Source organism: Ranitomeya variabilis, chromosome 5 (assembly GCF_051348905.1).
Source record: "Ranitomeya variabilis isolate aRanVar5 chromosome 5, aRanVar5.hap1, whole genome shotgun sequence".
NCBI classification, from domain to species: Eukaryota; Metazoa; Chordata; class Amphibia; order Anura; family Dendrobatidae; genus Ranitomeya; species Ranitomeya variabilis.
In genome coordinates, this window is record NC_135236.1 from 447,252,303 (window position 1) to 447,271,204 (window position 18,902).

General features: G+C 42.1%; 1 protein-coding gene across 2 annotated transcripts in view; it reads left to right on the forward strand.

The window, feature by feature from the left end:
• The window catches only part of SCAF11 (SR-related CTD associated factor 11), a 154,930-nt gene extending 141,286 nt beyond the window's left edge, over positions 1-13,644 (forward strand). Inside the window, exons 13-15 of one of the 2 annotated variants that reach the window (XM_077265394.1) lie at positions 7,134-7,355; positions 10,765-10,884; positions 12,923-13,644. In XM_077265394.1, coding sequence (XP_077121509.1) covers positions 7,134-7,355; positions 10,765-10,884; positions 12,923-13,036 — 456 coding nt within the window. In that variant the 3' untranslated portion in view covers positions 13,037-13,644. The remainder of the gene's footprint in view (positions 1-7,133; positions 7,356-10,764; positions 10,885-12,922) is intronic. The other variant, XM_077265395.1, reaches the window with a different exon arrangement.
• The last annotated feature ends 5,258 nt before the right edge of the window (positions 13,645-18,902 follow it).

An 18,902-nucleotide genomic window follows, 5' to 3' on the forward strand; every position in this document is an offset into this window, starting at 1 on the left:
CGTGACGCCCGCAGAGCATTCCATTAAAGTCTGCATTTCAAAACGTCACTACTTCCCTTCCGCTCCCCGACGTGTGCCAAAACAGTGGTTTACCCCCACATATGGGGTATCAGCGTACTCAGGAGAAACTGCACAACAACTTTTGGGGTCCAATTTCTCCTGTTACCCTTGGGAAAATAAAAAATTGTGGGTTAAAAAATCATTTTTGAGGAAAGAAAAATAATTTTATATTTTCATGGCTCTGCGTTATAAACTTCTGTGAAGCACTTGAGGGTTCAAAGTGCTCACCACACATCTAGATTAGTTCCTTGGGAGGTCTAGTTTCCAAAATGGGGTCACTTGTGTGGGAGCTCCAATGTTTAGGTACACAGGGGCTCTCCAAACGCGACATGGTGTCCGCTAATGATTGGAGCTAATTTTCCATTCAAAAAGCCAAATGGCGTGCCTTCCCTTCCGAGCCCTGCCGTGCGCCCAAACAGTGGTTTACCCCCACATATGGGGTATCATCGTACTCAGGACAAACTGGACAACAACATTTGGGGTCCAATTTCTCCTATTATCCTTGGGAAAATAAAAAACTCCGGGCTAAAAATCATTTTTGAGGAAAGAAAAATATTTTTTTATTTTCATGGCTCTGCGTTATAAACTTCTGTGAAGCACCTGGGGGTTTTAAGTGCTCACTATACATCTAGATTAGTTCCTTGGGGGGTCTAGTTTCCAAAATGGGGTCACTTGTAGGGGAGCTCTAATGTTTAGGCACACAGGGGCTCTCCAAACGCAACAGGGTGTCCACTAACGATTGGAGCTAATTTTCCATTGAAAAAGTCAAATGGCGCGCCTTCCCTTACAAGCCTTGCCGTGCACCCAAACAGTGGTTTACCCCCACATATGAGGTATCGGCGTACTCAAGAGAAATTGCCCAACAAATTTTAGGATCCATTTTATCCTGTTGCCCATGTGAAAATGAAAAAATTGAGGCTAAAAAAATTGTTTTGTGAAAAAAAAGTACTTCTTCATTTTTTACGGATCAATTTGTGAAGCACCTGAGAGTTTAAAGTGCTCACTATGCATCTAGATAAGTTCCTTGGGGGGTCTAGTTTCCAAAATGGGGTCACATGTGGGGGAGCTTCAATGTTTAGGCACACAGGGTCTCTCCAAACGCGACATGGTGTCCGCTAACGATGGAGATAATTTTTCATTCAAAAAGTCAAATGGCGCGCCTTCCCTTCCGAGCCTTGCCGTGCACCCAAACAGTGGTTTACCCCCACATATGAGGTATCGGCGTACTCAGGAGAAATTGCCCAACAAATTTTAGGATCCATTTTATCCTGTTGCCCATGTGAAAATGAAAAAATTGAGGCTAAAAAAATTTTTTGTGAAAAAAAAGTACTTTTTCATTTTTACGGATCAATTTGTGAAGCACCTGGGGGATTAAAGTGCTCATTATGCATCTAGATAAGTTCCTTGGGGCGTCTAGTTTCCAAAATGGGGTCACTTGTGGGGGAGCTCCAATGTTTAGGCACACGTGGGCTCTCCAAACGCGACATGGTGTCCGCTAAAGATTGGAGCCAATTTTTCATTGAAAAAGTCAAATGGCGCTCCTTCGCTTCCGAGCCCTGCCGTGCCCACAAACAGTGGTTTACCCCCACATATGAGGTATCAACGTACTCAGGACAAATTGGACAACAACTTTTGTGGTCCAGTTTCTCCTTTTACCCTTGGGAAAATAAAAAAATTGTTGCTAAAAGATCATTTTTGTGACTAAAAAGTTAAATGTTCACTTTTTCCTTCCATGTTGCTTCTGCTGTTGTGAAACACCTGAAGGGTTAATAAACTTCTTGAATGTGGTTTTGAGCACCTTGAGGGGTGCAGTTTTTAGAATGGTGTCACTTTTGGGTATTTTCAGCCATATAGAACCCTCAAACTGACTTCAAATGTGAGGTGGTCCCTAAAAAAAATGGTTTTGTAAATTTTGTTGTAAAAATGAGAAATCACTGGTCAAATTTTAACCCTTATAACTTCCTAGCAAAAAAAAAAATTATTTCCAAAATTGTGCTGATGTAAAGTAGACATGTGGGAAATGTTATTTATTAACTATTTTGTGTCACATAACTCTCTGGTTTAACAGAATAAAAATTCAAAATGTGAAAATTGCGAAATTTTCAAAATTTTCGCCAAATTTCCGTTTTTTTCACAAATAAACTCAGAAATTATCGACCTAAATTTACCACTAACATGAAGCCCAATATGTCACGAAAAAACAATCTCACAACCGCAAGGATCCGTTGAAGCGTTCCTGAGTTATTACCTCATAAAGGGACACTGGTCAGAATTGCAAAAAATGGCAAGGTCATTAAGGCCAAAATAGGCTGGGTCATGAAGGGGTTAACCTGGCTTAATGTCACCTTACAATAGCAAGGTGACATTAACCGTTCATTACCCCATATCCCACCGCTACACGGGACTGGGAAGAGAGAGGCTAAGTGCCAGAATAGGCGCATCTTTACCGATGTGTCTTTTCTGGGGTGGCTGGGGGCAGATGTTTTTAGCCAGGGGTGGCCAATAACCATGGTCCCTCTCTAGGCTATTAATATCTGCCCTCAGTCACTGGCTTTCCCACTCTGGCGGAGAAAATTGTGCAGGAGCCCACTCCAGTTTTTTTCCGCGATTTAACCCTTTAATAGCTAGAGCCCCCAAATTTGACACCAAGACACTTCTTACATTAGTAAAGAGGAATATGTAATAAAAGAAGGGATATGAGATGGTTTACTGTATGTAAACCATGTCTCATATGTTGGGTTTGTGAAGGAGATAGGAAAAGCCGGAAATTGAATAGCTGCATCATCATTTCCGTGATCAACAATAAAGTTAGATATGGAGGCTCGTATGTCCGAGACACATAATGTAACTAATAATTGAGACACAAAGACCCTGATGTTTTGGTAAGGGATGGTACTTTTAGTGAGCAATATACAGAGGCGTGATCTGACCAAAGTATGCTACCAATACTAGAACCTGAAAGCCAAGGTAAGGCATTTTGTTGGAGGAGGATATAGTCTAACCTGTCTAACTTACTAGAAGAATCATGTGGATGGATGTAAAAACTATAGTCCCTATCTGATGGGTACTGGAGCCTCCAGATATCATAAAGCTGCATTCGCAAAAAAGGCCCTCCTGATACGCTTGATAACCGCATAAGAGAAATGTCATCTACTTTTAGAATTATCTAACACCAGGTCAAGGGTAACATTTAAATCCCCACAAAATATTATGTCATCCTGAATTAAGAGAATGGCATTGTCTACTATCTTATCAATGAAATGGGCTTGATCCTGATTATTGGTATATACACTTATGATTGTAAATAGCTGACCACTGATAACTAGCACTAAGATAATATATCTCGCCTCCTTATCTATCACACAGTTAATGACTTGATGCGTTAACGATTTGTGTATCGCTATAGCAACTCCTTTTGAGCTAGATTCAGGGTTATGAGCAAAATGTGTAATATTTGTGTCTAAATTGTAGGAGCATGGTTCATGCTAAAGTGTGTCTCCTGAAAACATGCAATATTTACCTTTTTCTTGTGGAAATGATGGAGGATATGCACATGTTTTTTGGGCGTGTTAAATCCTTTCACATTTGGATAAGCGATATTTAGGTCCTCCATTCATAACCAATATGAGAGTCTTTATCTATAAATATCGTGTAAGATAGCCGTGCTGCCGGGTCCTCATGCTCAAAGAGATAAAGAGCGGGAAAGATTAGGGAAGAAAAATTCTTAACCAGAGAGATGACAAACATGAGCAGAGGAAAAGCATCTGCAAAAAAGACTAGGAAACATTCCAAACCAGGAGTGTGCGAGTCCGCATTGGGCACAGCAGAGGCTCCCACCCTATATGGGGGTTACAGAAGCTAAACATCATATATAGCTACTACTTAAGTCAGTTGCTACAAAAAAGTGATAATAGTAATTAGTAATAATAATAGCAATTGGCACATCACTTTAGTGAGCGGTACCATGTGACCGCTGAACACAGGAACAAGCTGCCGGCGCCAGAGACCATCGGAGAAGCACGGACGTGCAGAGACCGTGCCAGGAGGGTGAGTATGATGGGGGAGGACGAGTCATGCGATATTCACCTGTCCCCGTTCCACCGCCAGGCTGTGACGTTCAGGTGAGAGGGCGTGATGACGCGTTTAGTGCGTGCCCTCTGCCTGAACAGTCACAGCCAGAGGATGCGGCAGACACAGCGGTGCACGGCGGTGGAAAGGGGATAGGTGAATATCGCAAGTGCCGGGGGCCTTTTTAATCGCAGCAGCGCCATTATATGATGCATATTATTCTATGGAGCATCTTATGTGGTCATCAACCTTTATGGAGCAGAATGTGGGGCATAATATTCTATGGAGCATCTTATGGGGCCACCATTAACCTTTTATGCAGCATTATATGGGGCATATTTTAATATGGAGCATCTTATGGGGCATCATTATCCTTTGTGCAGCGTTATATGGGACATATTATTCTATGGAGCATTTTATGGGGCCATCACTAACCTTAGTGCAGCATTATATGGGGCATATTTTAATATGGAGCATCTTATGGGGCATTATTATCCTTTGTGCAGCGTTATATGGGACATATTATTCTATGGAGCATCTTATGGGGCCATCACTAACCTTTGTGCAGCATTATATGGGGCAAATTGTTTATATGGAGCGTCTTATGGGGCCCATCATGAACTTTATGGAGCATTATATGGGGCGTATTTTGTATGGAGCATCTTATTGAACCCATCATGAACTGTATGGAGCATTATATGGGGCTTCTGATTCAATATTGATATTCAAAAACATTTAACCTACTGATATCTCAATTAATTTTACTTTTATTGGTATCTATTTTTATTTTTGAAATGTACCAGTAGCTGCTGCATTTCCCACCCTAGGCTTATATTCGAGTCAATAAGTTTTCTCATTTTTTTGTGGCAAAATTAGGAGTCTCGGCTTATACTCAGGTCGGCTTATACTCGAGTATATACGGTATCTGGAAGTTCAGGTTTGACAATACACTTGTAGCTTCACAGCCTTACACTGTATTTCCAATATAACAGCACCCTAACCACATTAGGTTGCTGCTAGGTGGGGAATGCAGTTGAGGCTGGGTAATTAGAAACGGATCATTCTCCCCAAATGCACTTGGACACAACTTCAAAATGTGATTTCTCGGTGATGAAGCAGTGCTTTGGAGTCTCAACTAGTGATGAGCGAATATACTCGTTACTCGAGATTTCTCGAGCACGCTCGGGGGTCCTCCGAGTATTTTTTAGTGCTCGGAGATTTAGTTTTTCTTGCCGCAGCTGAATGATTTACATCTGTTAGCCAGCATAAGTACATGTGGGGGTTGCCTGGTTGCTAGGGAATCCCCACATGTAATCAAGCTAGCTAACAGATGTAAATCATTCAGCTGCGGCAAGAAAAGCTAAATCTCCGAGCACTAAAAAATACTCGGAGGACCCCCGAGTGTGCTCGAGAAATCTCGAGTAACGAGTATATTCGCTCATCACTAGTCTTAACCCCTTTCTGACCTTGGACAGAATAGTACGTCCGAGGTGAGAACCACCGCTTTTATGCGGGCTCCGGCCGTGAGTCCGCATCAAAGCCGGGACATGTCAGCTGTTTTGTACAGCTGACATGTGCCCGCAACAGCGGCGGGTGGAATCGCAATCCACCTGCCGCTATTAACTAGTTAAATGCCGCTGTCAAAGGCTGATAGTGGCATTTAACTAGTGCTTACCCCGTCACGTGATCAGGGGTCAGTGATACGTCCGCATGACAACCAGAGGTCTATTGAAGACCTCTATGGTTGTTGATGCCGGTTTTCTGTGAGCGCCACCCTGTGGTCGGCGCTCATAGCAATGCAGCAATTCAACTACATAGGAGCGATCTGAGCATCGCTCCTATGTAGCAGAGCCGATTAGGCTATGCCAGTTTCTAGCCGCCCATGAAGGCTATTGAAGCATGGCAAAAGGGGAAAAAAAATTTCGAAAAAAATATGAAAGTTTAAATCACCCCCCTTTTGCCCCATTCAAAATAAAACAATAAAAAAAATCAAATATACACATATTTGGTATTGCCGCATTCAGAATCGCCCGATCTATCAAAAAAAGGATTAACCTCGCTAAACGGCATAGCGAGAAAAAAAATTTAAATGCCAGAATGCAATAATGGGCGACCAAAAGGACGTATCTGCACCGAAATGGTATCGTTAAAAACGTCAGCTCAGCAGGCAAAAAATAAGCCCTCACCCAACCCCAGATAACGAAAAATGGAGACGCTACGGGTATCGGAAAATTTCCCAATATTTTTGTATTTTTTTTTTTACTCCTTAGATAAAAAATAACCTAGACATGTTTGGTGTCTAGTGTAATGAACCGGAGAATCATAATGGCAGGTCAGTTTTAGCATTTAGTTAACCTAGCAAAAAAACAAGTGTGGGATTGCACTTTTTTTGCAATTTCACCAGACTTGGAATTTTTTTTTGCCGTTTTCTAGTACACGACATGGTAAAACCAATGATGTCATTCAAAATTAAAACTTGTCCCTCAAAAAATAAGCCCTCACATGGCCATATTGACGGAAAAATAAAAAAGTTATGGCTCTGGGAAAGAGGGGAGCGAAAAACGCAAAACTGAGAAAAGCTGGGGTCATGAAAGGGTTAAAGGGATCCATTGGCTTATGTTTTAATGAGCTGCACAATCATATTACTGGTTTGAGGGTGGGGGGTGGTTAAAGCTTGACGGGTTCCCTTTAAGTTGTTTTGGCTACCCGCTATCATATTGTGGAGGTGCTAATGGGTGGCAGATACCCCTTCTCTCTAGCCATTGGCTTTTGACCCCAGAATTTAAGAGGTAAAACTGCAACTCATTGCAGCTGTTATAAGCAGATTCCAGCTGTAAAATACAGTTAAAGCCCAGACAGTTATTCAGGGAATTTCAGGAAGGAAATAGTACTTTATGTAGCTGATAACGAGAAGTTATTAGTTTTGTCGCAGTGATTGGTTGTTTTTTTTGTTGTTGTTGTGTTTTTTTAATTTAATTCTTGATATTATGTTAACTTTTTAACAGGGTAATCCTGGTGCTAGCTATGTACGTAATAATGTAAATGCACCACTCTTGCCTGCTCCAGCATCAGTCCAAGGAACAGTCGGGGTTGCTTTAGGACTACGTTCTGCCACTATGGCAACATCGAGTTACAACAAAAATTTATTCACTTCTTCTGTAAAATATATCACTCAAAAGGAAAGTGTGACAGTGGAATCAAGTGCAGACAGCTACAAAAAAGAAAAGGTAAGCAGAACTGTGATTTCTTAAATTTTGTAACAAAGATTTGTTTTTATTTTATTTATTTTTGTTTCTCTCATTTACAGAAGATGTGTGGAGGTCTAGTATTTTGAGAATCTTGTGTAATATAATCAGCTCTAATATCGCATGGATAATTTTTAACCCCCTTTCTGTTTTTAGTGCAGCTTGCTGGTCCCTTCCAATAAAATGCTGCATTTTCCTGTTCATGCCAAACTATTGTTTGTCATTATCATTCAGTTGGATACCCTCTAACCAGGGCTGTAGAGTTGATAAGGTGAACCTCCAACTCTGACTCCTCAACTTCCCTGACTTCCGACTCCACAACTCCGACTCCTCAGCACTGCCTCACTATTGAGCATGTACATAAAGTGCAGCACAGATTCGTCTTAACTAAAAGCTGAGATACTTAGCTCAGTAATAGAGATGGGCGAACCCGAACAGTAAAGTTCAGCATCCGTACTGAACACCTACTTTTTGGGCATGGACACCAAACACTGACTTACTGAACACCGTGTGTTTGTTGTGCTGTCATATATGTGACAGCACGGCAAATCATTACCGCCGGTCAGACAGCCGCTGTTCCCACGCTGTCAAAAGACGGCATGAGTGCGCAGCTGTGATCTGAGGTATAAAGTTTACCTCCGGTCACTGGTGTCAGCTGATGGGACTTCTTCTCCCATCAGATGACGCCTGCTGCCACTAATAACCGTGAGACCAGGAGCGGTTTATGGGAGTGTTCATCCGCCTGCGCTGTAAATAAATAATTATAAAAAAAAAAATGTGGGTTCCCCCACATTTTTGATAAACGGACAGGCAAAACTCAGCTCGGGCTGCAACACTCAATCAGCTTTGCTGAATCTGATATCTATCAAGAGGGGTAACCACTCCGTTGTGTTGTAGTTATTTAAATAATTTAAAAAACGGCATGGGGTCCCCCCTTTTTTGCCAACCAGCCTTACTAAAGCAGACAGCTGGGGACTGGTATTCTCAGGCTGGTAAGGGGCCGTGGATATTGTCCCCCTCCCCAGCCTAAAAATAGCAGCACGCCACTGCCCAAAAAAGGCGTAGTTATTAGATGCGCCAATTCTGGCGCTTTGCCCGGCTCTTCCTACTTGCCCTGTATCGGGGGCAAGTGGTGCAATATTTGTGGGGTTGATGTCACTTTTGTGTTGTCAGGTGACATCAAGCCCACAGCTTAGTAATGGAGAGGCATCTATAAGACACCTATACATTGCTAATCCTATAGTTATATGGTAAATGAAGACACAGCCAGAATAAAGTCTTTTATTTGAAATAAAACAAAACACAATTTTCCTTTTTTATTTAAAAATAACAAACACAATTATACTCACCTAACGCCTAATTCCACTGAATCCATCGTCTTCTGTAATGAAACAAAAATAAAAAACAACCCTATCCCTCACCATTCTGTAGTTTTATACCACGCCGTAATCCATGTCTGCGGGATAAATCGTTTTCAACCTGGACAGTGCCAAGATGCAACCGTCCAGGCTGAAAACCACTAATAAATGTGCTGCTGCGAGTGCAGTATCAGTGAATAGCAGTGACATCGAGGTTACTGCCCGTCACTGAGGCTGCGTTACCAGCCGGGCTGAACTGCGGTGACTTCGGTGAGATCCCCGCTAGCACCGTGAATTGCGGTGAACTCTCCTGTGCACTGAGAGTTTCTCACGGTGCTAGCAGGGATCTCACAGAGGTCACTGCAGTTGGTTTGCCGGCTGGTAACGTAGCCTCAGTGACCGGCAGTAACCTTGATGATGTCACCGCTAGTCACTGATGCTGCTCTCGCAGCAGCTCATTTATCAGTGATTCTCAGCCTGGACAGTCGCATCTTTGCGTTGAAAGCTATTTATCCCGTAGACATAGATTATGGTGTGGGAAAGACCGACTGACAGGTGAGGGATATTGTTGTTTGTTTGTTTGTTTGTTTTTTTATTTCAGAAGACTAGGGTTTCAGTGGAATTAGGTAGTAGGTGAGTATAATTGCGCTTGTTGTTTTTAAGTAAAAAAGGAAGTGTTTTATTTCCAATAAAAGACTTTATTCTGGCTGTGTCTTTATTTACAATACAACTATTGGATTAGTAATGGATATAGGTGTCTTATAGACACCTCCATTAGTAATTCCTGGGCGTGATGTCATCTGGCAACACAAGGGTGACATCAACCCCACAAATGTGAATTCCACTTGGCACCACTACAGGGAAAGTGGGAAGAGCCGGGCAAAGCGCCAGAATTGGTGCACCTAACAGATGCGCCTCTTCTGGGTGGCTAGGGAGGGCCAATATTCATGGCCCCTTACATACCAGCCCCTAACTGTCTGCTTTAGCAAGGCTGGTTGTCAAAAATGAGGAGGACCCTACACTACTTTTTTTTTAAAACTTATTTAAATAATTATAAAATACAGCGTAGGGACCCCTCTATTCTTGATAACCAGCCTTGCTGAAGCTGACAGATAAGGGTTGCAGCCCCCAGCTGTGAGTTTTGCCGGGCTGGTTATCAAAAATACGGGGGGAACAAACACCATTTTTTTTTTTTTTTTATTATTATTATTATTTACTTACAGCACAGGCGCCAGCTGTTGAACACTCCCATCAGCCGCTCCTGCTCTCACAGTTATTAACGGTAGCAGGCGTTGGCTGATGGGATCAGTAGTCCCATCAACTGACACCAGTAACCGGAGGTAAATTTTATATCTCGATCACAGCTGTGGGCTAACACTGTATTGTGACAGCATGGGAACCGCGGCTGTTTGACCAGCGGTGATGATTTCACTGCCGTTCAGAAGCGGTGCTGTCATGCACATGACAGTGTGCCAATCACTGGATGTTCGAGCCCCCCATTCAAGTGAATCGGGTCCAGGAACTGTTCTGATACTCGAACCTGAACTTTTTGTAACTGTTTGGCCGAATCCGCCGATCCCAAATATTCAGGTGTCTGCTCATCTCTCAGGAACAGAACAGACATTTATAGGACATTATATAATGTTCCCAAATTATTATGAAAACATTTACAGCACATCCTGCACTGAACTACTGAACCCAATTTATTATATATTTTAGGAGTCTGAAATGGACTCAGACTCCACAGCCTTGCCTCTTCCTGTGAAAATATGCAACCTCTGTGGCTATCTGTTGACAGCACTGTGACCCATGCTCATCTTTTTGCTCTTCTGGAGATTATTTGCATTACATTAAAGATCCTGCATAAGAATTTGTGCTCCAAAGCCCTTAACTGTTCAGGATTGTGATTTTGTTGCAGAGTTGTTAAGATGCTGTTAAATATACAACCTAAAAATGTACAGCATGTCTGTGCTTAAAAATGTTCAATAATGCAATTTTTTTTATATTTTAATGACTTCTATTTTTAATCCTAGAAGATTCAAATTCAGGAGAGGGCAGCACATGAAGTTAAAGTGGCTATAAAACAATACTATCAAAATAAAGAGATAACAAAGGATGAATATAAAGAGATAGTGAAGAAAGCTGTTGACAAGGTAAGAGGAATATCAGATAACTGCCTAAGGGTGACCTTACAGGCGTGATGTGCAGTGTTAAGGTACCTTCACACGAATCGACGCTGCAGCGATAGCGACAACGATGCCGATCGCTGCAGCGTCGCTGTTTGATCGCTGGAGAGCTGTCACACAGACCGCTCTCCAGCGACCAACGATGCCGAGGTCCCCGGGTAACCAGGGTAAACATCGGGTTGCTAAGCGCAGGGCCGCGCTTAGTAACCCGATGTTTACCCTGGTTACCAGCGCAAAAGTAAAAAAAACAAACAGTACATACTCACCTGCGCGTCCCCTGCCGTCTGCTTCCTGACACTGACTGAGCTCCGGCCCTAACAGCAGAGCGGTGACGTCACCGCTGTGCTTTCACTTTCACTTTAGGGCCGGAGCTCAAGTCAGTGTCAGGAAGCAGACGGCAGGGGACGCGCAGGTGAGCATGTACTGTTTGTTTTTTTTACTTTTACGCTGGTAACCAGGGTAAACATCGGGTTACTAAGCGCGGCCCTGCGCTTAGCAACCCGATGTTTACCCTGGTTACCAGTGTAAAATATCGCTGATATCGTTGCTTTTGCTTTCAAACACAACGATACACGGCGATCGGACGACCAAATAAAGTTCTGGACTTTATTCAGCGACCAGCGACATCACAGCAGAATCCTGATCGCTTCTGCGTGTCAAACGAAACGATATCGCTAGCCAGGACGCTGCAACGTCATGGATCGCTAGCGATATCGTTTCGTGTGAAGGTACCTTTAAACCACCGCTGACCTCTAACAAGTTTGGCCGTTTAATGGCCTGTTTTCACGGGTAGAGCACACTTCAGCTATGCACGGAAATAATCAATAATACATTGTTTGGTGGGCATATGCTGACATTGCTCTTGGCATTACAGGTCCTATTTAGGATGATACACTGCAAAAAAAAAAAAAAAAGACATTTGGGGCCAACCAAAAGATGATTCCACCCAAATTTTAAAAAAATAACTAAAGATGGGAGAACCCGAGCAGTAAAGTTCGGCAACCGAACACCTACTGTTCGAGCATGGACACCGAACACGGACTTCACCAGGAGGTCCGTGTTACTGTTCGGGTTCGACTGCCCGAACAGCGGGTGGTTGTCACGCTGTCATGTGTATGACAGTGCGGCAAATACTGCTTCTGATCGGTGGTGAAATCATCCCTGCCGGTCAGAGGGCCGCTGTTTCCATCACTGACCATAATGTATAAACTGGGGGTCCTGTTCCAATTTTTGTTTTGCCTATTCTGCATATTCAGCGTGCCAATCTGGGTCATCCTTGTTGAGATGCTGCAGCAGTTGGATTTTGTAAGGATGCCATTTTTGAGTAGCTAATATCCGCCGAAGGGATGTTCGACTGATGCCAGATCAGCGCGCTGAATTTGCAGAATGGGCAAAACAATTGGAACAGGACCCCCAGTTTACACCGAACATTATGTTCAGTGATGAGGCAAACTTTGTGGGTGGGCCATTTATATGGATACATCTAAATCAAATGGGAATGGTGACAGTTTTCTTGTGTAGGGTGTCTTGCATTGAAATCTGCTGCAGTGACCGGGTACTGCGTTCACCAGACATCAACACAAGTTCTATCCGCTCCTCACGTGTTAACCTCTGTGACATGTCAATGGCTGTAAACAGAGAAACTTAAAAATAACTCCTGAAAGAAAAAAGTTATGTTAAAACCAAGCACACCATTGTTTTTCTTGTGAAATTTTCAATACGTTTGATGTCACATGACCCTCTTCCCATTGGAAAAAATAAAGTTGCATCCAAAATGGCCGACTTCAAAATGGTCGCCATGGTCACCACCCATCTTGAAAAGTTTTCCCCATCCCATGTACTAATGTGTCACAAACAGGAAGTTGCTATTACCAACCATTCCCATTTTATTTAGGTGTATCCATATACATGGCCCACCCTGTAGTTTATTATGTATGTCTAGTCTAGGGTAGAGGTTCTGTGACTGTACATGCATTTTATAGTAAAGATTTTCTCTTTTTTCTAGGTTTGTCACAGTAAAAGTGGAGAAGTAGATTCAACTAAAGTGGCAACTCTTGTAAAAGCGTATGTTGATAAATATAAACACTCTCGCAAAAAGGGGGATGACGACAAACTGTGAACCACAGGCCATCACTGGAATAAAAGTAAACTAAGGACTGCTACATTAATTGTCCAAGTGCAATTTCAGTGTCTCCACATAAATGGTCGCAACTGTGATTAGACCGGGTTTTGATAAATAATTTTTCAATGTAGAAACCTTTTTGATTTAGAGCTCTTAACCCCTCTTACCGCAGAAGACTTAATGGATTTTTTGTTTTATTAGGGTGAACATATGAATAATAATGTACAGCGTTTTGACCTTCTCAATGATGTGTGTAATATTAGAGATGTTAATCTCCATACTTGGCTATCAGCTGGTTATTGTGTGTACAGTACATGTAATCTGTTAAGAAGTCTGATCATAAGAATCTTTGATTGTGTTTTCTTCTATTAATACTAGTGAGATGTTTATCTTGGCTCCTTTATAGTCTAACTGGACACACTGGTCTTTAAGTGTACCCAATGTATGCAGGTGTCTGTACCTTGATATAGAATCTGTTTAGAAATAAACTTTCAGAATAACAATATGCCTACTGCAAAATATGTCCAACAAATATATATATTTTTAACATGGACATGATCTATGGAAACACCAAATAAATAAATATGCTGCTTGTTTGGGTTGTTTCTCTTTTGTGAAATTTGTACTCTGTTATGTACTCACAGGCTTGCCCTCCTATATTAAGTCTTTTTAAAACTGTTGTGAAAAAAATGCGAATAACCGCCACATACTTTATTTTTTATTTAGATAAAAATCTCCTTTCCAAATGTAATATAGCTACTTAATAGTTACCTTGTAAGAACAGATAAAGACTGTAAGCCGTAAAAGGAGAGTTGGTGAGAGGTGGGTATAACTTGATTTAACAAAGTGGGATGGAATATCTTCTATTTCAAGGCAGAGAAAATTGACCCTGTTCAGCCTGAACTTCAAGCTGTTTAAGTGAATCTATCTTATCGCCACCGAATTCTATTGGGTCATTTCATGTCAAGTGATCCAAATCTGAATTAATTTTTTTTTTTACCTGTTTTCTTAGGATATTTACCACATATACTCGAGTATAAGCCGACACAAGTATAGGCACCTAATTTTGCCACGGAAAACTGGGTAAGCTTATTGACTCGAGTATAAGCCGGGTATGTATTGTCCACTCATTCCTATCCCGGTATGTGTGGTTCACCCCGTCCGGTCCTGGTCAGTGTGGCACCCCTATTGTATGCATGGCTCCCCCGGTCCCATCTTGTAAGCATGGCTCAGCTCCCCCCCTCCCATCCTCGTATGCATGGCTCCCCTGTCCCCTGCCCTGTCCTCCCCCATCATACTCACCCTCCTCACGCAGTCCCTGCTTCTCTGTCCCAGCGCCGCAGCTTTTCCCTGTGCTGAGCGGTCACGTGGTACAGCTCCTTAAGGTCATGAATATGTGCTACACGCCTATGGGAGTGGAGTCGTGTCCATATTCATGACTTTAATGAGCGGTACCACATGACCGCTCAGCACAGGAAGAAGCCGCTGTGTCGTGACAGAGATGCAGAGATGGAGATGCAGTGACGGTGGGTGAGTATTGAGGTCTTCTGGAAGCCGGCGGCTGCAGCTGTCACCGTGCTACAGCCGCTGGCTCCCCCTTCCCCGCCGGCTTTCTGGACCATGACTCGTGTATAAGCCGAAAATCTCGGCTTATACACGAGTATATACGGTGTTTTCTTTGTTTTTTTTTCAAGTGATACTTTAGTGAATTAAAACGAATTTTGCATTTTTATCTTCATTAGTAATCTTTTTATAGATGTTTCTAAAGTTTTTTAAAAACCTGACTTTTGGGCTTGCATGACTTTACATTTGTTATCATATGTCCGGCTAGCATTAAGATAAAGATATGGGGGATGCACCATTTTGTTCGGAACTGAACAGGCTTTAATTTGATATGTCACCACACGGTTTGTTGATTATTATGTTTTTGAAGAGTCAAACTCTAAATTTTGATAAGCGATTTCTGGAAAACTGTTATAAATTTCTCAAAAAATGCATATATGTGTTTCTTGTGTTCTTGGCTACATTTGTTCAGAGATTCAAGCTGAGATCTCCTTAGGATCATATTTCGAAGTATGATTTTCTAAATACAGTGTCATCCTAATCATATATGTTTAATGCTACATTAAAAGAATCAAAATTTTTAACACCATTTTAAATATGCATGCAACAATTTATTTCCTCACCAGTCATGTACTTTTTCAGGTTTTTAACAAAAGTACAGTAGTTAAATCCTCACACTATAAAATAAAACAATAGGAACTAGTCTTAAAAGCCCAGTGTAAAGACTTACTATTAATTGTCTATCATCAATCTGTCTCTTCTACTGGGAAATGTAATTTTGTCCACAATCTTACCAAGGATGGCAGTGTCCTTGTGTCAGTGTATGTACAGCTGCTATGGGGCTTGGCTCCAGCTGAGTTAATATCTGATTTTTCTTTACTTTTGTAATGTCTGGTTTTCTTGGATACACAAAAAGGATGGTGGTGGACCAGAAGGTGCAGAAAAGTCACTTCTACTTCAATATCATAATTTGTGGAGAATACATTAGCCAAACAGCAGTGCCTATCATATTCCCAGGTAACCTAACCAGTTCTGTCATTCATTGCCATTTTAGTGCCACCTTCAATCACATCATGGACTTCATTGTAATTGCTGAATGAAAAAATCCTTGTTTTTTTTTTTTCTGTTTCACTACATTAAATGAAAGTGTTGTACTGCGCAGTCCCTTTGATGGGTTCTGCTTCCTGTAACCGATGTTTTAACAAACTAACTCTAGCCTTCTTCATAGTTCTGGTTTGTACAGTACGTGATATCTTAGTTGGTATATTTCTCTCACTCCAAATGAAAAGTTGCATTGGTGTTAAGATTTGGTCTAAATATGTCCTCTGAAGGCTTATTCGAGCTGCAAGACGTTTCATGGTTCTTCCTAAACATCACATACACCTTTGCCGTGAACTGTGACAAAAAAGTGCCATTCGGCTTCCACTCCAAAATCTTTCCTATGATGGCATACATTTATAAAGTTTTTCCTATTTTTTTTTTTATTAAGCTGTGCAGAAGAGCCATCGAAGAAGTAGTAGACTTTGCTCAAACTTGGTAGGATGTCAGTTTTTTATCATGGAAATTAATTTTTGGGGAAATAAATGAACAGTTATTGAATCATGAAGTAAGCACTCTTATCAGAACTACACTTTTGTATTTTATTTCTGACTGTAAGCAGAGCTGGCTTATTACTATTCATCTAAGCAGCCAACAGAGAGGGCGCTGCGCTCATCGCACAGGCCACTGGGGGAAACCTTGCACAAGAAAGACCAACGCCCTGAAAGGAGTCATAATGACTCTTTGTTTCAGGGCCGCAAACACCACAAGGGGAGTGTCACAATGTTCCAGCCCCCTTCCCCTTGGATGGGGCAGAAGGGGTAGTGACAGCAGTTTCAGCCAGTAGATTATTATTTGTATGAGCATTCTCAAATAAATAGTCATAGGAAGAAAGTAAAATAGGAAGTAAGTAATATAAACAGAACCCCAAGTTGCAGTACAGAGTGAATGGTAGGGAATTTTAACATGACTTGAATTGCAAAAATTATTAGTTTTTAAAGATTTATTAATTGAAATTTACTTTTGGGTTTCGGACTATCAGTTGGTTACAAAAGCGTTCTCCAAAGTCTTCTGCACTTCTGGAAACGGTGTGAAAAGTCCATCTGTCTCCAGATAGCCACTGTTTATAAGTTATACTATCTACCATAGCTGCTTCGAAATGATTTACCGTATTTTTTGGTCTATAAGACACACTTTGTTTCCCCAAAACTATGGGGGTAAATGGGTGGTGCGTCTTATAGTCCAATTGTAGCTTACCGATGTTTGCGGGAGTTAAGGATCAGGATCACAGGAGGCAGAGTCCCTTCCTCAGGAGACTGGCGGTGGCAGAGGTGTTGCTGTAAGCCTAGTGTCACCAGTGAAGCAGAGCGGAGTGCATTGCTTTCCCGGTGACCATTTCCCTGAAGCCGTGGGCTGCCAGAGGTGGCCCATCAGACTGACATCTCTGCCCAGCCAAGATCTCAATCTGCTCAGATTGAGATCTCTGCCGGGCCGAGATGCCTGTCTGTACATGTGGCTCCTCCAGCGGCCCACGGCTTTAGGGAAATGGCTGTCAGGAAAACAATGTACTCTTCTCTGTCTCATCGCTGACATCGGGCTCAAAGCTTTGCACCGCTTCTGCCACCACCGGCCTGCTGAGGAAGGGACCCCGCTCCATTGCCGCTGCCCCCCCCGGTAAGATGCCTTAAATCCAGCCTATAAGGTGGACCCCTATCTTTTAAAAAATAAATATTTGTTTTCCTATTTTCCTTCCAAAATGTTTTGGTTCGTCTTATGGTCTAGTGAATCTTATAGGCTGAAAATATATTTTTTTCTTGGTGAGCCATTACTGGAGAACATGTTTTGCACATATTTAGGCAACGATTTGAACTCTCTTCTGGACACTTTATTTGAGACACATACTTTATCACCAAGGTTGAACTCTCCAATCTGAATACCTTTTAGCTTGCCTGCTTCAATCTTAAGATCCGTGTTCTGCTGTACTGTACTGTACTGTACATACACATACCACCAGCCAGGACACAATTCTTAGGTCGCAGGGCAGCACATTTTGAAAATCCTATTTTGACAGAAGATGAATTAAAACAATAAATTAAATAATAGACCTTCCAAATAGGCAAGAACCAGCCTCTTATGGACATGAGTTTTCACTTTCATAGACAGTCTTTCTTGCCATGTATAATTCGGCTCACGTCATCACTATTGTAAAAACCTTTCACTTTATCCATTATAGATTTGCTGGTTTAAAGGGAACCTCTCACCCCCAAAATCGAAGGTGAGCTAAGCCCACCGGCTTCAGGGGCTTATCTACAGCATTCCAGAATGCTGTAGATAAGCCCCCGATGTATCCTGAAAGATGAGATAAAGAGGTTAGATTATACTCACCCAGGGGTGGTCCCGGTACGATGGGCGTCGTGGTCCGGGGCCTCCCATCTTCTTACGATGACATCCTCTTCTTGTAGTCACGCTGCAGCTCCGGCGCAGGCGTACTTGGTCTGCCCTGCAGAGCAAAGTACTGCAGTTCGCAGGCGCCAGGAAAGGTCAGAGAGGCCCAGCGCCTGTGCACTGCAGTACTTTGCTCTGCCCTCAACAGGGCAGACAAAGTACGCCGGAGCGTGAATACAAGAAGAGGACGTCATCAGAAGAAGATTGGAGGCCCCGGACCGCGACGCCCATCGTACCGGGACCGACCCTGGGTGAGTATAATCTAACCTTTTTCTCATCTTTCAGGATACATCGGGGGCTTATCTACAGCATTCCAGAATGCTGTAGATAAGCCCCTGATGCTGGTGAGCTTAGCTCACCTTCGATTTTGGGCTGACAGGTTCCCTTTAAGATCAGGACGTCATTAAATTTTTTTTTAATTTGGAAAATATAGACAATAACCTTTAAGACCACAGACTGAACAGATTTGAATTTGAGATTTTCAGGTTGACACTGCTCATATAGTTAGTTTTTGAAATATGATCCTTTTGAGATCCCAACCTGAATTTTGGTAAAGATGTGGCTAGGAGCATAGGAGGCACATGTGATTTTTATTTTTTATTTTTTTTTTTTAAATGTAATATTGTACAGTTTATTTTTGGAAATGCTTTTTAAAATTTTGCGTTTGAACCCGCATAGGTAAAATAATAAAGATACTCTTGTGACATATCGGGTGAAAGCCTGTACTGTTCTGAGTGTTTTTTTCCATTTCTCTATCTTAGTTCAGGCTCGCCTGAGTTATGAGAAAAAAACGTAAAGGCATGCAACACAGAAATTC